The sequence below is a fragment of the Vigna angularis genome, chromosome 2 (genome assembly GCF_016808095.1).
Source record: "Vigna angularis cultivar LongXiaoDou No.4 chromosome 2, ASM1680809v1, whole genome shotgun sequence".
In the NCBI taxonomy this organism is placed as follows: domain Eukaryota; kingdom Viridiplantae; phylum Streptophyta; class Magnoliopsida; order Fabales; family Fabaceae; genus Vigna; species Vigna angularis.
In genome coordinates, this window is record NC_068971.1 from 16,978,709 (window position 1) to 16,997,783 (window position 19,075).

Genomic DNA, 19,075 nt, shown 5'->3' on the forward strand with positions numbered 1-19,075 from the left:
TTTTTGTCTAATTCGAGGTATAGGATAGAATTCACTCACTTTTTTAATATAACAGCCATAACATAAACGGTATAAATAAACATCGTATATGCCAATTTATTGTGCTCATATTTAAAAGATATACATGCAAAATAATCAATAGGCCTGAATTAACAATTAATTTTGTAAGAGTATATTTCTTTTGTTGAAAGTTTGACATGTTTGCATAATAATGAAAATGTATGTCAACCATGTGAATCATGGACTCATGGTTATACTCATACTTACCAAAATTTACTCAGCCACGGGATGAATAGTAGGTCTGCATAATGGTAAGAGCAAGCAGCACTGCAGCTACCAAAATTCCTATCAGTTTCCACACATTTGGTATATGATCCCTGATCAAGATTTTGTAGCTGTGTTTGCAAGAGTATCTGATGCATTCCACACAAAGGTTGCAACAATGCCATATCAGTATAGGGAACTTTCTCAAATGATTCACTGCTGAGTAAGCATTCAAGTCATCACAAAGTTTACTGTAACTAGAGTCCATCTGGTCCACCCCCTTCGTGATTGTGCCAAACAAAGTGAGCAAGTCTCTGTTGCTTATCTTAGTATCTTTGACCAAAACACCACTGTCCACAAGCAGCTCAATATCTTGCAAGGAACACATCAACCCTTTAAGAAACAATGCATAAGAAGTGAATTGCCTGTTGATGCCAATTCTGCTTTGTTCCCATGCAATGAAATTCCTCAAATATACCTCTGTTGTTTCAACTACGTGAAGTGGAGGGATTTCAAGCACCCCTTTTGCAAATCTTATGTCAAAGCCAAACCAGTGAACCAGTTTGCTGTGCCTCTCTACTTTCCTAATTGCTACACCAGCAGCTCTAAGCCTTGTGGCGCAACGCTTTAGCTCTTGCTGTGCTTTTTTCACCTTTTGCCCCTCATCAACAATGGAGGACAAGTGCATGAGATGCAGAAAGTGTGCCACACTAGGACAGCGGATCAAAGGGTAGCTGAAGAGAGACAGTGTGAGATCAGCAACAAGATGATCAGCTTCACTTGTGAAGACCTCTGGAAAAAGTACCCTTGCCAATGTCTTGAGAACAAAAAAGGGCATTTGGTTCTCTAGAAGAGTGAAATCAGTCAGAATAGATATGAACACTTCTTTGTGTCCTAGTATTGGATCTGAAGAAGAACCATTATGGTTTTCTTCTTTTGGAATTTGAGGTACCATGTTTGGTGGTGCACATCTAAGGAGAAGTTCTAACAAGAAGGAGCCATCAAGTAACATTATTTTGGCTAGCTCATGGGGATCATATTTGATGTTACCTCCGTAGCTTGCACGAACTGCATCGTCCAAGCCAAGAATGACTGTGCCGCACTCATCCAAGGTTGAAACTGGATTTTGAGTTCTGTGAAGAAGAGCTAGCATGTAACGCCATTTGTGCTCTTCCATGGCCAGAAGGTGGCTACTTGTTCCCCTATGTAAGGGTCCAATGCTGACAAACTTTGGTGAGTACGCCTCCTCGTTGGATTTTCTAAGCTTGCTTGAAACACTAGGAATGCTGCTGATGAAGGACTTAACCTCTCTGTGATCTAGAGACCCCAATGTTACTTTGATAGAATGCATCCAGCCAGACTCATTTTGAGTTTGGTCCATGATTGGTAAGAAATGGAAGGAGTGAATATGGAAAGAAAAATGGCACTCGAAAAAAAAAAACTCAGACTAGTGAAGAATAGATAAGGTCTGCTGATACCAGTCTCACACTCCCACCTAAAACTAAACTTCATATGGTATAACTCTAATTGACTGGTTTGAATAAGAAAATGGAGAAAAAATAAAAGACACTGTTTGAGCTTGCTTTTGCACTGCCTAATGACTAAAGTTGGACCACCGTTTAATGTAAAAAGACTGAAACATAACGTCATTATTCAAACTCCAAAGGATCTAGGAATTTTCAGAGAATATATTTTTTATTGATCTTGTAGCTTAAAGTCATAAAGAGGCTTTAGATTTGAGAAAAAAATGTACTGACATGATTTATCAGGTTATATTATAGGCATGTACATTTAGTTAAAATGAGGGGATTTCTTTTAAATGTAAATGTATTTAACTAAGACTCTCATAACATTTTATATAACTAAAATAATAATTCAAGCTTTGAACTTATCATCTAAGAATTACCCTTTGTAATGTAAACAAGGGACTGGTTGTTGCAACTGCAATTGTATTTTGACCAATTTTTCTTCTAGTGAACATGGGAATAGTTGGTGCACACCCCTGTATGCCTTTTCTTTTGATATGTTTTTTTTTTGAAAAAAAAAGAAGGTAAATTTCATTTGCTATTCATGGCTGATTGTCTTTAGCATCTGTCAATAATTTAGGGAATAAAGTTCTATCTGTATTAGATGTCAGAATAAAGACGTGTTGAGGGAAGTTTCCACAAGTATAATTGATAGTGAATGAATTTCTATATGATTTCATCTGTGTGACATAATGATCATGACCAGTACAATTAGGCCCAATTGATTATAACATAATACCAAACGAGTAGAAATTCCAGCATTATTATAAGATAAAAGTGATTAGTCCATGTTCTTGAATCACCGTGTCTAGAAGATTATATACAAAAATGTTCACAATAAAAAAATGTGTGTTACTGTATTGTACTGTGAAAGGAAAAGCAGCGTATAACAAAAAATATAAGCGTGGCTCGAGAAAAAGTGAATAAAGGGTTCTAACATTGACAACTTTTGCACTTTGGACTGATAAAGTCCCTTGATTGATGGTTGATGAAACCCAACTATTAGAATTTACTTTTACACAAATGTGTAAAGTTACAACATTTCGAATGGTGCTTTATGCTTATGTGAAATGTATAATATTATATAAGAAAAGGGGCATATGAAGTTCTACATGTTGGAACCAGAATTTGTTTATCTCTTATTCCAACCATTTTTGGTAAAAAAAGGCTTCTAAATCCATACACAACAGAAAATTTGTGCCTTCGTCTTGAAGCATGGAAGATCATGGGCAGAACCCAAGGAAAAGACACAATGTTTTTGGTGTGTTCGTGGATAAATCACTTGGTCACCCATCTTCTGTTGCAGAGGACCATGATCCTAAGAAGCTTAAACACAATTCTGAAGCCCCATTATCATCAATAGATCACCAAGCACCTGCCTTAGCTCTTCCCAATATGTTGGTTTCTGCTTTTGAGGAGAACACCACAGATGGTATCAAATTTCAACTCTTTGTGAGCAAATCTTACAGTGCATCCACTTCCACTTCCCCTCCACCAGGTCAGTTTTTGTCTAGATGGTTTATTCTTTTGGAGAACTGCGTAGTAAAAAACTCAATTTCTGATCTCGGAGAGTATCAATGAATTGATGATTTTGATCACATGACTAGTTATGAATGTCATGTCATGAAACTAATAAGAAAAACCATTTATAAGGTAACTAGGTAGTTGTTTGGTTAGAGACACTTAACTCGATTCACTACTTTCATTGAATTCAAACATGAAATTTCAATTTGCCAATAGGCTATATCCATAGTAAGTTTGTGAATGGAAGTGCAATTTTCTTTTTGTTGCAGTATACACATTGAAAGTCACAAGTGCTTCAAACAACAATACGGAAGTTGAACCTGCAGGGAACATAGCTGATAAAGGAGTAGCACCAGTGTTGACAGAAACGAGAATAGTAGCTGAGGGTCAATTTATGCTACGCTCTAGGCTCTAATATTATCTTTGAAGCTTGTCAAGTACTTCAACTTAGAAGGTGTTCATTTAAGTTTGTTAATGCAATACTTTCCAATACAACTATTATATTTTTCAGTCTTTGTTTTCTATTAGCTTTACCCTGTAAGAAAATATGGATTTATGGAGTAAGCAATGCTCTATTCTCGTATCATTTCTGGAACTTATAATAATCAATTCAAATGCGTTGCCAAATTTACATTTACTATATTCCACGTTATCTCATACAATAAAAATATCAAACACCTTTTCCTTGCAACTAAAAAACTAGTATCCAGTTATAATTATTGATTACTTCCATATTTTGTCTGTTGTAACCGTTGATGTTTATTATTGTGTTACAACTTGGTTATTAAGACCTTAATTATATTATGTAATCAAATAAAACATAATTCTTAAAATATATGAAACATCTTTTTTCTGGTGTAAAAGACCATAACACTTTTTCAACATTCTCCGTCTTAATTTTGATTCATATACTTTTAAGGATAATCCTATCAAAACAATTGAATTCATCCTTTAAAGCCTTAAAATTTCTCAAACCCATATAGAAATTATCATATACATGAACGATGTTAGTATTGCAATGCATAATATCTTGTAATAATTAAAAATGGTTTAAAATATATTAATTCAAAATCATAATCTTTATATCACAAACTTAATGTTAGCTATTTTTATGCTGTGATTTCCCCATCCAGACAATGAGTCCATTTATTAGTTACTGTTTTTCAAACGGGGCAAATAATAATTCCTTTATTACATTAAGATGATATGACTATTCTCAAGCTTACTAGGCTGATGACCCAATATGTTGTAGCAACTTTTTATGGATGAAAATACATCATATAAATTCAAGATCAAATTATCATATTGATACATTAATTTGATTCACACCATATGTGAAAACCATTAAACAAAGAGTGAATAACTTCCCCAAAACTTCTACAATGCTTGGCCCTCGTGATAAAAGGTAAAAGTTCTGATTGTGAAAATTTGCATCAACGTTTGTATGAATAAAATGTTTGAAAATCTTAAATTCATATTCAAAATTTTAATGATTTTGAAATTGAGTTTCGAAATATGTTTAGTATATTAAGGAAATTCATTTCCAAAATATTAAATTGTTACTAATATAATTTCTAGAGCTTGGAAGGGAATGCCTTAAGAAAAATATGCCAAAAAATAAATGAAAGGAAAGGTGAGTGTTTAACTTTTTTTTTGGTTAATCCTTGCGGACATCCCTATTTGTGTAGGTTTGTCTCAAATAGATCCTCGTATTCTAAATGGTCTCAATTAGGTCATTTATTGTGTAAAATTAAATTAATTTGAGTCTCGCCGTTAACTATGGCGTTAAAAATTATAGTTCGTGACTTGGTGACTCAACAAATTCTATTCATATGGCAGCATTTGGACACCTAAGCTGGATTTTATTTATTTATAATTTTAAAAAACTTTATTTTAATAAAAACACATTTTACTTAGGCAAACCTGATTAAAAGTTAGGGATAAGTGGTTTAATTGTTGAGCGCATAGATTGGGTAAATTCGAAAAAAATAGTGTTTTTTTGGCTTGGTTGTTTTGGTTGGAAATTGGGGGTTTCTTCTTGCAGGTTCGAGTTGTTGATGGTTGAGAAGTGCAAAGACGAAGGTTAATGGAGGCAGGTTGCGCGACAGCGGCAAGGAAGGTCGCGCTAGGGTTCGAACCCTTAACTCTCTTCGTGATAAGGTTTCGCCTCTTCTCCTCCGCGGCGCTGCTGATGCTCTATGGTGGCGAGATGAAGGTTCGAGTGGTTGGTTGGGTTCGCGTTAGGGCTAGTGGCGGCAAGGAGCGAGAATGTAGAGGTTGTCACGATGGTGATTTAGGTTTTTAGGGTTCTTTCAGTTTGGGATTTTTCTGTGGGTTTCAGGGGTGAAATCATGGTGGTTCTGTTGGAGAAGATGAAGATTCATAGTGGTGATGTAGGTGGGTAAAGGTGATTATAGAATGACGGAGACGCGATTTGCTTCATTTGAGTTTCGAACAGGTTTCCGGTGCAGTGGTTGCAGGTTCTCGCGTTGAGTGGCACAATTCTTACGATGACAGCAGCCTGAAAAGGACTTTGCAGCACGACAGCTGTGGTGGCGGCCTTGCGGCGGCGTGTGCGTGGTGGCGGTGCAAGGCAGTGGCGGCGATGGAGGATGACGGTGTTGTGGTATATTCAATATTTTATATTCAAATTTAGTTCTTTCTTATATTTGTTCTTTTTATTCAATTTAGTTCTAATTTCTTTTAAAATAGAATTATTTTTTCTAAATTGAGATCAAATTTAATTTTTATATAAATGTTATATAGATATTTTATTAAAATTTATATTTTTATTAAATATTTTAAATTTTATGTTAGAATTGGTTTAAAATTAGAATGAAAATTTTAAAAGTGGTGAGTAACACCATTAGTTTAAGATATTAAGAGGTTAAAAATCAAATTGAATAATGATGTTGTTTCATAAAAAAAATTAAGAATAAATTAAACAAAAATAAAGAATACAATATTACATTGAAAATAAAACATTAATTCTGACCTGTAGCACGATGTTTACTTAATACTTTTTTAAACTTAAAAAAAATAAAAAACACAAATTGAGGAAAATTACTTATTTGTTTTATTAATTTTTTAAAGAAAAAGATTATTGAGAAAATATTTCTTGTTTTAAGAAAATATTTTAGCTTTCTTAATTTAGTTTATTCTTCCAATTTTTATTTGTGTTTTTCTTTTATTTTTATAGTTATGATTGTGTAGTATATTTTTATATTATATGGGAGTAGAAGATAATTTAGGTTAAAATGTATAATAATAAAAAAAATGAAAGTTGGGAAAAAAAAAATTCTTGGAGTTTAATTTTAGTATTAATTTTATCAATTAATCAATAAATTTTGAATGTAAGAATTTTTTTCTTTTTTAAATGGTGATATTTTTTAAAGGTATCTATAAGGTTATTTATGTAGTTATTAAACATAGAAATGTGAAAAGATGGGTGTAACATTCTCAGCCAACAAATATAAATCTTAATTTCAAGACATTGAACTGAAAATTGAGAAATGAACAATGAAATTTGAAAATTGACGTGGTGTTATTTTTTTTTATTTATGTTTGTACCTTTTAAATGATGATGTATTTGATTATATACTTCCATTTTGTAAGATGTTTGAAAAATTATTATCATGATGTAATTTAAATGTATTTGTTGACATGTCTTATAAGCATAGTATGTATATTCTAATTTTTTTATTAAATAATTTAAAATATTGACCTCTACTATGAACATTAAAAAAAAAATAATTTTCAACATTAAAAACATAAAACCACCTTTTTTTTTTCAATCTTTTAATTTTATTACGTATCCTAATTTTTATATTTTTTTCTTTTTAACAATGACGTAAAATTTTAATACTGTATACCAAACTTTACTAATAACTATTATGTCTCATCCAAAATTTTAATTATTTAATTTTTTTTAATTAATTTAATTCTATTACGTTATTTCATTTCATTTTCGTATGAAGTGAAATATATAAGAAATTACATAATATACACTATTGTTATATATAGAGAGATATATAACGAGAGAGATTTATTGATTCCTAGGGAGAGAACATGAGATTTAGTGATTCTTTAATTTTTTCAACTTTTACTCAATATATATATATATATATATATATATATATATATATATATATATATATGTAAATAACAACTATTGAGAGATTAGAATAAGTATACACAACATTTTTACCACGTGAACTTCACCTCTCTTTCCAATCACCATCCTATTTATATTCATGCTCAATGTATGAATGGTTTGAGATTTGTTTAATTTCTACGTATTTCAACTTATGAAAGAATTTTTTCAAATTGTCTATGTCAACATTTAATTGCCTAAGATACTTCAGGCGTAGTATTTCCACGTCCCACAACAACATATCTGGATTTATCCTTATAAGTTTTTCTCCAGTTATATTTATCTGACGTGGCAGAGTAACACAAAAATGAAGATCTCGTGCAAAACTCTTTCCAGGAAAGCATTCAAGATGCATGCAACTTTCTCAAATCTGTTGGCAAAAGGATAGAAATTTTAGCATACCTTGGGTCAGACACACTCCAAGATATTTTGAGATGCGTTATTAAAGTGTAATGTAAATTTTAGAAGAATGTAGAAGCTCCTTAGATAGAAGAATTGAAATGTAATATAAGTTATAGAATATTGTAGAAAAGCCTAAGATAGGAAGAAAAATAAAGAATATTCTACATAGGTAAAAATCTAGAACATTTCACATAAGTTGTGGCTAGTATGTTCTAAAATAATCTATGGGTCTATAAATACCCATGAACTCTACCATTTGATGCAAGATGTAGCCAATATCTACCATTTGTATGAACCAACATCTACTACAACTAAAGATAACTACAACACTTCTTCCAACTACTACTTCTACATTCAACTATCTCTACATTTTCTCTATCCCATCAACTATTCCTTTCACAACCTCAAAATACTAACATGCGTGAATGCTGAAAAATTTCCCAAACTTTGAAACTCCCCATCCTTGATGACGGCCTCACTTCCTATATTTATGCTGAGTCGCTTTAGTTTTCTCAAATTTAAAAGGTCTGATACTCTGCAATGAGTCTTTTCATAAGTAGTTATTAAAAATCCCTTGAGTACCTGGAGATTAGTGAGCTTCTCAATCCCCTTTGGCATGCCTTCCAGTAAGCAGCACTCAGACATAATCAGATGTGTCAGACTTTTCATTGATGAAATATCATCAGGTAGTCTTTCCAAATTATGACATGCTTTCAGATCAAGAATTACTAGACTCTCAAGTTCAGTAATGGAGGATGGAAGCTCGAATATTCTTGACATCCCACGCAAACTCAGATATTTCAACTGCTTCAAAGTTCTCAACCGTCTCAAGAATTCTTGACTCCCAACTTCAATGTGATGCAAAGGTGAATCTTGCCAACGCCGTAATTGAAGCACTTCTAAATTCTTCAATTGATCGGTGACCCATTGCGGTCAAAAATTCAGATAACTTACACCAATATTAAAAATATTACGTAAACTAACATGTTTATTACGTAAATTAACATTTTTTGTATCAACTCCATGTACTGTAACTTTTTTTCTATCAAGCAGTAACTGTGCTGCTCTAATATACTTTAAATCTCGATCTAAATATAACATCAACTGACTACGGACGTCAGGAAGAATTTGAAATTTATGGACAAGGGATTCCTTTCTACTACCATAACGTACAATCACGTTACGTTTCAAAAGATCATCAATCACTTCGTCACCAGATTCCTCTGCTGTTTCTTTAAAGGAACCTCCTATAATCCTCCACTTAATCACATTCTCACCCATTTCCTCTCCGGTTTTCTCCTTTGTATTTCCAACTAAACCCAATCCAGTCCACATATTAATTGCAATTGCTTTCCTTATGATAGCGTTCTCAGGAAAAATTAGGAGACACAACAAGCAAGCTTTTAATGGGTTGTCTAGCATGACAAAATTATCCCAAGTCCAGCTCTTGTTCAGATGGGGCTGCACAAACTCTTATGATAAGTGAGATATTATGCCACCCCTGTGATTCTCCTCCTTATATGACTCATCAAAACAAAGCTTTGGGAGCAAATTGTGAGCAGAACATTTTATCCTGTCGCAAATGTCCTCCATGTCTTGATGCAGCTTCCTGCGGTCTAACCTATGAAGATAGTCATACACCTCTGCTAATGTGTCAAGCAATTTTTCTTCATTCTTCTTCACTTCCACAAACACATCCTTTATATTATTCAGAACCAACTGCAACTTTTGCAACTCCCCATCAAATGATTCATCTCTTCCCCTTTCATGGAATTTCCTCCTTGATGTCGTCAACTGCTTCATCAACACACCTACTACTTCATTTTGTTTGTTCGAATTGACATTTTACTGCAAACAAACAAATTCACACAATGTCATCCCATTTCTCTTACTTCCAAAATTCTGCTTTGCCAACAGGAATGAAAATTTGATTTATATGGAGTTATAACCATCATTTGAAGCAGTTTATTATTTCTAATTAATATCAATAACAAAATGGAGTTTAACCTTTGAAATAATTGGGACAAAAGTAGATGTAGGAATGTATTCAGTCCACTAGGTAACCTCGTCCAACTCTTTTTGTTACACCTTGCTACTGACAAACAAATATGATTTTAGGAAATAGCGGCAATCCAAGTTATTATATGATTGAAAACTGAACGTTAACAAATTATAATAAACAATTTCAGAAAAGAAACATACACACATATACACAAACATATATATTATGAAAAGCAAGAAAAGAAAACTCAAGCTACATCTCACCAAACACCACGAGGAATTTCAAGAGAAGGAAAACGTTAACAAATATTGTGGAAGATAATCCTATTATGGATAGAACAATCTCATATATTCACTAGTAAAAAATGTAGATTTTGACGCTCTATATATGCTTCGGTTATACAAAAACCGAAGCGTACAAGGTTATATACCTCGGTCACCATCCAACCCGTGGTGGAACAGCCATATTGCTTCGGTTAAGACAAAACCGAGGCCTATACACCCCTGCTGCTCAGTCTGAGAAATCTGAAAAGGCGCTAAGAAGTCTTACAACTACCTACTGCCTCGGTTCGCCACGAAACCGATGCCTAAACCCCTTCCTATTGCCTCGGTTAGGATGAGACCGAAGCCTATACACCTTTGCTGCTCACCTGAAAAGACCTAAAAAGTCTGACAACTCCCTATTGCCTCGGTTTGTTAGGAAACCGGTGCCTAAACCATGTCCTATTGCATTGGTCTGTAGAGGAACCGATGCCTAAACCACCTGCTCCAACTGCTGCTATGCCTGTCCAACTGCTGCTACGCCTGTCCAACTACTGCTACGCTTGCAGCTTTTACTTGCCAGACCTAGGGCATCGGTTTAGCACTGAACCGAGGTCTATTAGCCACACGTTCTACACCATTGATGCTTTTAACCGATGCTGTATGCTGATATTACCTCGCGTGTGTGAGTAACCGAGGTAGTAACTCAACTTCATATTTTCAAATCTCGCAGAACCTCCATTTACGTCGACACCTTCTTCTTCTTCCTCGTATACGGTTTTTTCTTCATTTGCGTTTGCGCTTTCGTCCACCAGTGCCACTCCTTGGCTCGCCGCGCCACCGCTTTGCTACCAGTTGTCTCGCCGGCCTCCGTCTTGGTAGTGCCACTACTCGTCGTCGTTCTTGGTCGCGCCTCCTCCCTTCGCCGTCACGCCATTGGTGCCTCGCCGGTGCTACCTCCACCACTGCTGCTGCCAGTGGTCTCGCCTGCCTCGGTCTTGCCAATGCTCGCGCATTCCTGCTCGTCCTCGTTCTTGGTCGCACCTCCTCCCTTCACCGTTGCGCCACCGTTGCCATGCTGATGACAAATTTATGAACACCGAAATACGGCGCCACAAACTTGTTGAACAATCGGCAAGTGTGACCGAATCGTTTCAAGTAATAAACTCGGTAAGACCAAGTATCGTTCTCCCAAAGGACTCACGGCCTAGTTTAGTTATGTGATTTGTTGATTATTTAAGACTTAAGAACGAAATAAGTGAAGTTTAATATGCAAAACAGAAAATAAACATGTATGCATGAATGTGATCAATGGCTAAAACAAAATACAAACACTTCAATGGAATATATGGATGAGTATGTTGTTGGGGTTATCAATTTCATCTTATCCACTCTCATATACTTTAGGAATTCAACATTCTTTTCATCATTGTTAATGCCACTCTCTAAATTACCTTGCAAGAAGGCCTATCCCTAATTACGAGTTCATACGATTCCTAGCATTCCTAATAATTAGTTCTTTTAGTGCAGGAGCTTAACGGCAACCAATATACTATTGGGAGAAATTCCCCGGATCTAGACTTCCCCGTACGTTCCCGTATCGACAAAATCAATAATCATGCATTGAATGAGTTAAACAAAGCAAGCATTGAGCAAAGAGGAAAAACCCTAACTAATGATGAAAGAAAGCATAGGTCTTAAATATAAGATGTAAAAACAAATTCCATATATGAGAGTTTCACAAGACTACATTGATTCCCCAACAACAATACAAGGTTTAGTTCACCATATTCATGGTGAAACTAGATGAATAATAATGAAAGAATGAAAGATAAAGCCCTAGAAAGGTGAAGAGGTAGCCTGAGCATCCAAGATCCTCCTTCAAAGGGGTGGAAGAGAGAGTGTTTGCTTCGTTTCTGCCAAAGATACAAACCCTAGGACGTCCTAAAGCTTATATACTATTCTAAAATTACAGAAAATTTAGGCCTAAGCCCATAAGTGTGCCGCTCAGCGGTAAAGTACCGCTCAGCGGTAAGTGCGTGAGTTAGTTTCTTCCCCTCAGCGGCCATTTTGCCCCTCAGCGGATCCCCCGTGACCTCCTGAGTGCCGCTCAGCGGTAAACTACCGCTGAGCGGCAATTGCGGCTTCTCCTTTTGCACTTTTTGATGTCTTTTCTGATTCCATCTCTCTCCTTCTTCACTTCTTTCACCAAATTCACCTTAAAACCTACACAAAAACACTGAAATCAAGCATAAACCTGTCCAGCTCTCTTATTTCGGAAAATATGAACAAAAGCATGATTTCAAGCTAGTTTCTAAGTGTTAAAGGTTGCTTTTAGTATCAATTTCAAGCATAAAAATAACAGTTTTTCAACTGTTATCACAACCCCAAACTCAGAACTTTGCTTATCCTCAAGCAAACAAGATGTAACTCAATCTTCTACCAATTCATATGATGGTTCACTCATTCAAAAATCTTCTTTTCAAGATAAGTAAAGACTTCAATCAAACTTATGACCAAGATTTCAATCAAGATGTGCACATGCTTTAGTGTTCACAAAGTTATTTAATATCCAACAAATGCTATTTTTCATGAATGATCAATCAATTAAGCATGGATGTTCATGTGCTCATGGAATACTTCCTCACCAGGTAAAGTGTTTCACTCACACTCAAGTGTATAAGAGGTAATCACTCATTCACTCCACTATCACAATGTCACATGAATCAACTTTGCCTTTCATTTTACCACAATCAAAAACATTAACAAGCATGTATCATCACAAGGACTTTTAATGGCTTATAACGTGGCTGGGCTAACAAGAAAATTGGTTTTTCTGGATCACAAAATCCTTGAGTTAAGAGAATCATAATAACACAATTATTCTTATTTTTCCCAACTTGTCTTTACATTGAGCTTTGCTTTTTCTTTTCTTTTCTTTCTCTTTTTCTTTTCTTTTCACATTCTTATTCTTAACTTTTAGCTCAATGCTTTTCCTTTTTCATGCTTTCCCAACAACCCCAAACTTGAACATTTAACAATACCACACAAGATTTTCTACTTAACTCAAGGTAAAGCTTTTCAACAAGGGTTTTCAATTTATGTTTAAGGCTAAGGGTTCAAAGGATAGAACACAAAGTGTTCTCTTTTAATGGGCTAACTTTATGAATTTGGCCAATAAAAAGGGTTCCAACAAACGGCCTTGATCATATGATGCAAAACAAGCAATTGATTCAATCATAGAAAACCTGGGCAAAATATTCATGTTTCCAAAGTAATAGCATTCAATCAATAAAAACTCTGGAGCTCAAAACCTCACATATAAGCTCATTCACATTTGACATACACATCCTACTTAATCTCACAATCACAATCATAATATCCTGCATTTGTTCACAAAGCTTGTGAATCACCTGTATAAACATTTTATGTGCACATCTATCTCAACATCAATCAATCAATAATAATCATCAAGCATTACTTATCACACAATCACAGTCAATAGCAAACCATCATAACAAACCATGTTTCCAATAGAGTACATCAACCTTAATCTAAAACAAAAGTAAATAAGTTCAGAACACTTAAACCAACAAAAGCATAAGTTCATGATAGCATTCATCAGTAAATGCTATCTCAGCTCCTCATCAATCTGAGTTGTCCTCTGTATCCTCCTTCTTCTTGGATCTTATAGTCTTGATTCTCTTTGCCCGATGAGGAGGCCATCCCTGCATCAAACATAATTCACAAAACCAAACGATACATTGTTAAGCATTAGTACCACAAAGAAGAAATCAGCCCCTTCAATGATGCTCTCTCCCAACCCCAAACTTAGATGCAAAACTAGTGAGCAAGTGAGTGAAAGAGAGATTTTCTCAAGAGGGAAGAGGGAAAAGATGTGGAGAACCTTGGAAAAGGTATGTGTGAGTGAGTGTGCAGAGAAGAGCCTGAAAATAGAAGCTTATGCGCAGCTTAGGGTATAAAAATACCCTAATGGGCTCGGGTCCCGCTAAGGGGAAACTAAACCCACTCTGCGATAGTACCGCTCAGCGGTAACTTGCTGCTCAGCGGCACTTTCGTGAAGTGCTCTTCTCCTTCTTTTCTTAACCTACGTGCCTCCTAAACATGCCCCTCACTGGTTCCCTGCAATTCAATTCTCAGGTTACTTATGCATAACCTATTATGCCACTAAAATGAACAAACAGAAACATTCAATCAACTGGGTTGCCCCCCAGGTAGCGCTTGTTTAACGTCACGAACCTGACCCAAAATCCACCAACACCCATCAGTAGGTGTTACAATCTTACCAACACCCATCAGTAGGTGTTACAAACTTACCAACACCCATCAGTAGGTGCAAAATTTTTTTTACCAACACCCATCAATAGGTGTTACAGACTGAGTATCCTTCAGTAGATACTTAACCACCTAGCATCCTTCAGTAGATGCTATATCCAACAAAATATTTACAAAATAATGTCCACAATTTAAAAGTTACAAAACAAAATCAAAAGTTTTTAAATCACTGGGTTGCCTCCCAGCAAGCGCTCTTTTAACGTCATTAGCTTGACCCAGTAAAGTTCAAGTTCCTTCTTCATAGTTGATGTTGTTATCCCACCAACTCCTCAGCTGTTTCCTGTGCATTGTTTTGATTCTTCCAAAATGTGGAGATTCTATCTCTATCATCTCCTTCTCTTTATAGCCTTTCACAACCCACAACTTATTTTTGATTCTCACTGGTGTACCAAGTTGGGGTCTTCCTTTCTTCCAGTCCTCAGGAACTTTTCCTCCTCTTCCAATCTTTTCTCCTTTATGCACCTGAAACAACAAACAATGGTTACCTGTGACCTTGGGCTTTTCATCTTGATGGCTAGTCATTTGTGCATCTTGAAATGTAGCTTTATAACTAGCTTCTTCCTCCTGTGTTTGCCTCTCATCTTTAAAGACATCTACGACAACTCTCTCCTCTCGATCCTGGAGCATCACTATACCTTCGTTTACATCAATGATAGCTTTCGCCGTTTTCATAAACGGTCTTCCAAGAATGATAGGTATCTTTTCTGTCTCCATCTTCATCACCACAAAGTCTGCCAAGAACTGGAGTTTTCCCACACAAACTATGATGTCCTCTGTAATCTCACATGGTTCCTTTGAAGATCCATCGGCCATTACTAAATTAACCTTTACAGGTTTCATATTAACATCGCCGATTTGCTCTAGTAAAGAGTAAGGTATCAAGTTAACACTTGAACCTAAATCAAGAAGAGCTTTTTTAATCCTTTTCTACCCTATAGTACAAGGGATAGAAAAGCCTCCTGGATCTGTTGCTTTTGGAGGGAATGACCCCTTTTTAACAGTTTTACACTTCTTTGCCTCATCATCTCTACGTCTTTTCTTTGTAGAGACGTCTTCATCAGTTCTAGTGTAAACTGTAATTTGTTGTAGAATCTGCTCCCAAGGTGCATCATTATCCACCATCTTGAATAGTTCTGTGAAATCCAGTTGTTTCCCTTGATGTATTGGAAAAGGAAAAGTATTTTTGCTCTCTATTTCTCTTTTCTCTTCTGTTTCTCCTTTGTCTAACTCAACTATCTCATTTTTAGCACTCTCTACCACCTTGCATTCTTCTCTGGGGTTAACCTCAGTATTAGCCCCAAAATTTCTATTTGGCCTTTCTTCCACCTGTTTGGTGATCTGCCCCATCTGAATCTCCAAATTCTTGATAGCAGCTTCAGTGCTCTTTTGGGTAGACTCAATTTTCTGTATGAAATTATTAAGAGTGTCTTCCATCCTCATGGACCTTTCATTAAGCATAGAAATCTGCTGCCATAAGGTGGGTTGCTGCTGCTGCTTATTAAATTGACCAGCTTGCCCAGTTTGCCCTTGACCAATACTTGGGTGTGGTTTCCACCCTTGATTGTAATTCCCTTGACGGTATTGATTGGTCATGTAATTCACATCCTCTACGGCTTCTACTGGAAAGGCATATTGACCATTGATATGGTCGCCTCCACATAATTCACACAACTGAGATTGTACCTGTGCAGTAGTCCTCAACTCTTTAGGCAATTGTGCAAGTGTTTTCGTAAGAGTCTCCAGCTGTTGAGTTAGAATTTTATTTTGTGCTAGCAAGGCATCATGTGTTTGTAATTGGAGAACTCCTTTTTGTTGCATAGGAGCTCCTCTTTCACTGTTGAGCTCATTATCACTAGTAGCCATATTTTCAATAATTTCTGTTGCTTCCTCTGGAGTTTTCCACTTAATGTTTCCTCCTGCTGAGGCATCAAGCATCATCTTGGTTTGTGAACCAAGACCTCCAAGGAAGGTAAGGACTACTTCCACTTCATCGAATCCATGCGTGGGTGTTTTTCGTAGCAAGCTTTTGTATCTATCCCATGCATGACCCAGTGATTCTTCCATGCCCTGCCTGAATGAAGAAATCTCTTGCTTGCCTTTGTTCACCTTTGATTGTGGGAAGTATTTATTTAGAAACTTGGTTACCACTGCTTCCCACTCTGTGAAACTTCCCTCTGGAAAAGAATTTAACCAAAGCTTAGCATTGCCTCCTAATGAGAAAGGAAACAAGCTAAGTTTGATCGCTTCATCTGGCACCCCATTGATTTTCACTGTGTTGCAGATCTCATTAAATGTAGTGAGGTGCTCATATGGGCTTTCATGAGATAACCCATTGAATTGATTGCTCTTCACCAGTTGGATCAATGCTGGTTTGACCTCCATGTTAGCTGCATTGAGTCTAGGTCTAGCTATACTGTTAAAGTGTTGAGGTCCAGTTGTATTGGTGTAATAAGCAAGAGTTCTTCTGATATTATTGTTCTCCATATTTTCTGTGCTATGGTCAGAACCTTGTGGTGATGGTTGCAACAGAGTTTCCGGAGGAGGGAAAAGTTCTCTAGATGTTCGGATTCTTCTCCTCCGTCTGCTCTCGTCTAAACCTTCAAGAAGAGGTTCTGCAGTTATCTTGCTCCTAGTTCGAATTGCCTCCTGCATACACAAGAACACAAAACCCTAGAATATTTGGTTAGCACAAAAAGATATAAGAGAAGATATAAGATTCAGAAAATAAAATAAAATAAAATAAAATAAAAACAGAAAAAAATAAAAACAGAAAAATAAAAACAGAAATTCAAAATTAAAGCCAAAGATAATCAATAATCACACAAATTAACTAGTTAAACCACGAGTCCCCGGCAACGGCGCCAAAAACTTGATGACAAATTTATGAACACCGAAATACGGCGCCACAAACTTGTTGAACAATCGGCAAGTGTGACCGAATCGTTTCAAGTAATAAACTCGGTAAGACCAAGTATCGTTCTCCCAAAGGACTCACGGCCTAGTTTAGTTATGTGATTTGTTGATTATTTAAGACTTAAGAACGAAATAAGTGAAGTTTAATATGCAAAACAGAAAATAAACATGTATGCATGAATGTGATCAATGGCTAAAACAAAATACAAACACTTCAATGGAATATATGGATGAGTATGTTGTTGGGGTTATCAATTTCATCTTATCCACTCTCATATACTTTAGGAATTCAACATTCTTTTCATCATTGTTAATGCCACTCTCTAAATTACCTTGCAAGAAGGCCTATCCCTAATTACGAGTTCATACGATTCCTAGCATTCCTAATAATTATTTCTTTTAGTGCAGGAGCTTAACGGCAACCAATATACTATTGGGAGAAATTCCCCGGATCTAGACTTCCCCGTACGTTCCCGTATCGACAAAATCAATAATCATGCATTGAATGAGTTAAACAAAGCAAGCATTGAGCAAAGAGGAAAAACCCTAACTAATGATGAAAGAAAGCATAGGTCTTAAATATAAGATGTAAAAACAAATTCCATATATGAGAGTTTCACAAGACTACATTGATTCCCCAACAACAATACAAGGTTTAGTTCACCATATTCATGGTGAAACTAGATGAATAATAATGAAAGAATGAAAGATAAAACCCTAGAAAGGTGAAGAGGTAGCCTGAGCATCCAAGATCCTCCTTCAAAGGGGTGGAAGAGAGAGTGTTTGCTTCGTTTTTGCCAAAGATACAAACCCTAGGACGTCCTAAAGCTTATATACTATTCTAAAATTACAGAAAATTTAGGCCCAAGCCCATAAGTGTGCCGCTCAGCGGTAATTGTGTGAGTTGGTTTCTTCCCCTCAACGGCCATTTTGCCCCTCAGCGGATCCCCCGTTAGCTCCTGAGTGCCGCTTAGCGGTAAACTGCCGCTGAGCGGCAGTTGCGACTTCTCCTTTTGCACTTTTTGATGGCTTTTCTGATTCCATCTCTCTCCTTCTTCACTTCTTTCACCAAATTCACCTTAAAACCTACACAAAAACACTGAAATCAAGCATAAACCTGTCCAACTCTCTTATTTCGGAAAATATGAACAAAAGCATGATTTCAAGCTAGTTTCTAAGTGTTAAAGGTTGCTTTGAGTATCAATTTCAAGCATAAAAATAACAGTTTTTCAACTGTTATCACATGTCGGTGCTTCCTCCGCCACTGCTGCCTCCGCCGATACTGCCTCCAACGCTGTTTCAATCTTGTTGTCTGCATTGAGGTTGGTTCATTGTGTTTTTGCTGATAATAATTGGTGGAGGCTGAAAGAGAAACAAATTGTATGTATTGGTTGTTTTGATTTTTTTAATTTTGTTGGTAGTGTATTGGCTGTTTGTTGTTGGCAGTGTATTGGCTGTTTGGCAGTTGGATTGTTAGGATAAATAGTGTGTTACGCACTATTCGGAGTTAATTTAGAAATGTACAAAGTAGTGATTAACACGTTGAATTGTAGATTGTTATTTAAAAAAATAAAAGTTGAGTTTCAACTAACTTTGAAGGCTGGAAATTTGGGATGATTAATTGGTTCTAAGCCTAACACTTACAGCGATTGAAAATGTATTTTATTTTTTATTT

At 35.9% G+C, this 19,075-nt stretch overlaps 2 protein-coding genes across 2 annotated transcripts; one reads left to right on the forward strand and one right to left on the reverse strand.

Annotated features, from left to right (window-relative positions):
• Positions 1-277: 277 nt before the first annotated feature.
• LOC108327322 (UPF0481 protein At3g47200) lies at positions 278-1,645 on the reverse strand. The gene has a single exon (XM_017561038.1). The coding sequence runs from the start codon at positions 1,643-1,645 to the stop codon at positions 278-280; it is 1,368 nt and encodes a 455-aa protein (XP_017416527.1).
• A 1,210-nt stretch (positions 1,646-2,855) lies between these two features.
• On the forward strand, positions 2,856-3,900 carry LOC108328643 (uncharacterized). The gene is made up of 2 exons (XM_017562535.2): positions 2,856-3,288; positions 3,584-3,900. Exons 1-2 carry the CDS (start codon positions 3,006-3,008, stop codon positions 3,727-3,729), a joined length of 429 nt encoding a protein of 142 aa, XP_017418024.1. The 5' UTR covers positions 2,856-3,005; the 3' UTR covers positions 3,730-3,900.
• Positions 3,901-19,075: the final 15,175 nt, after the last annotated feature.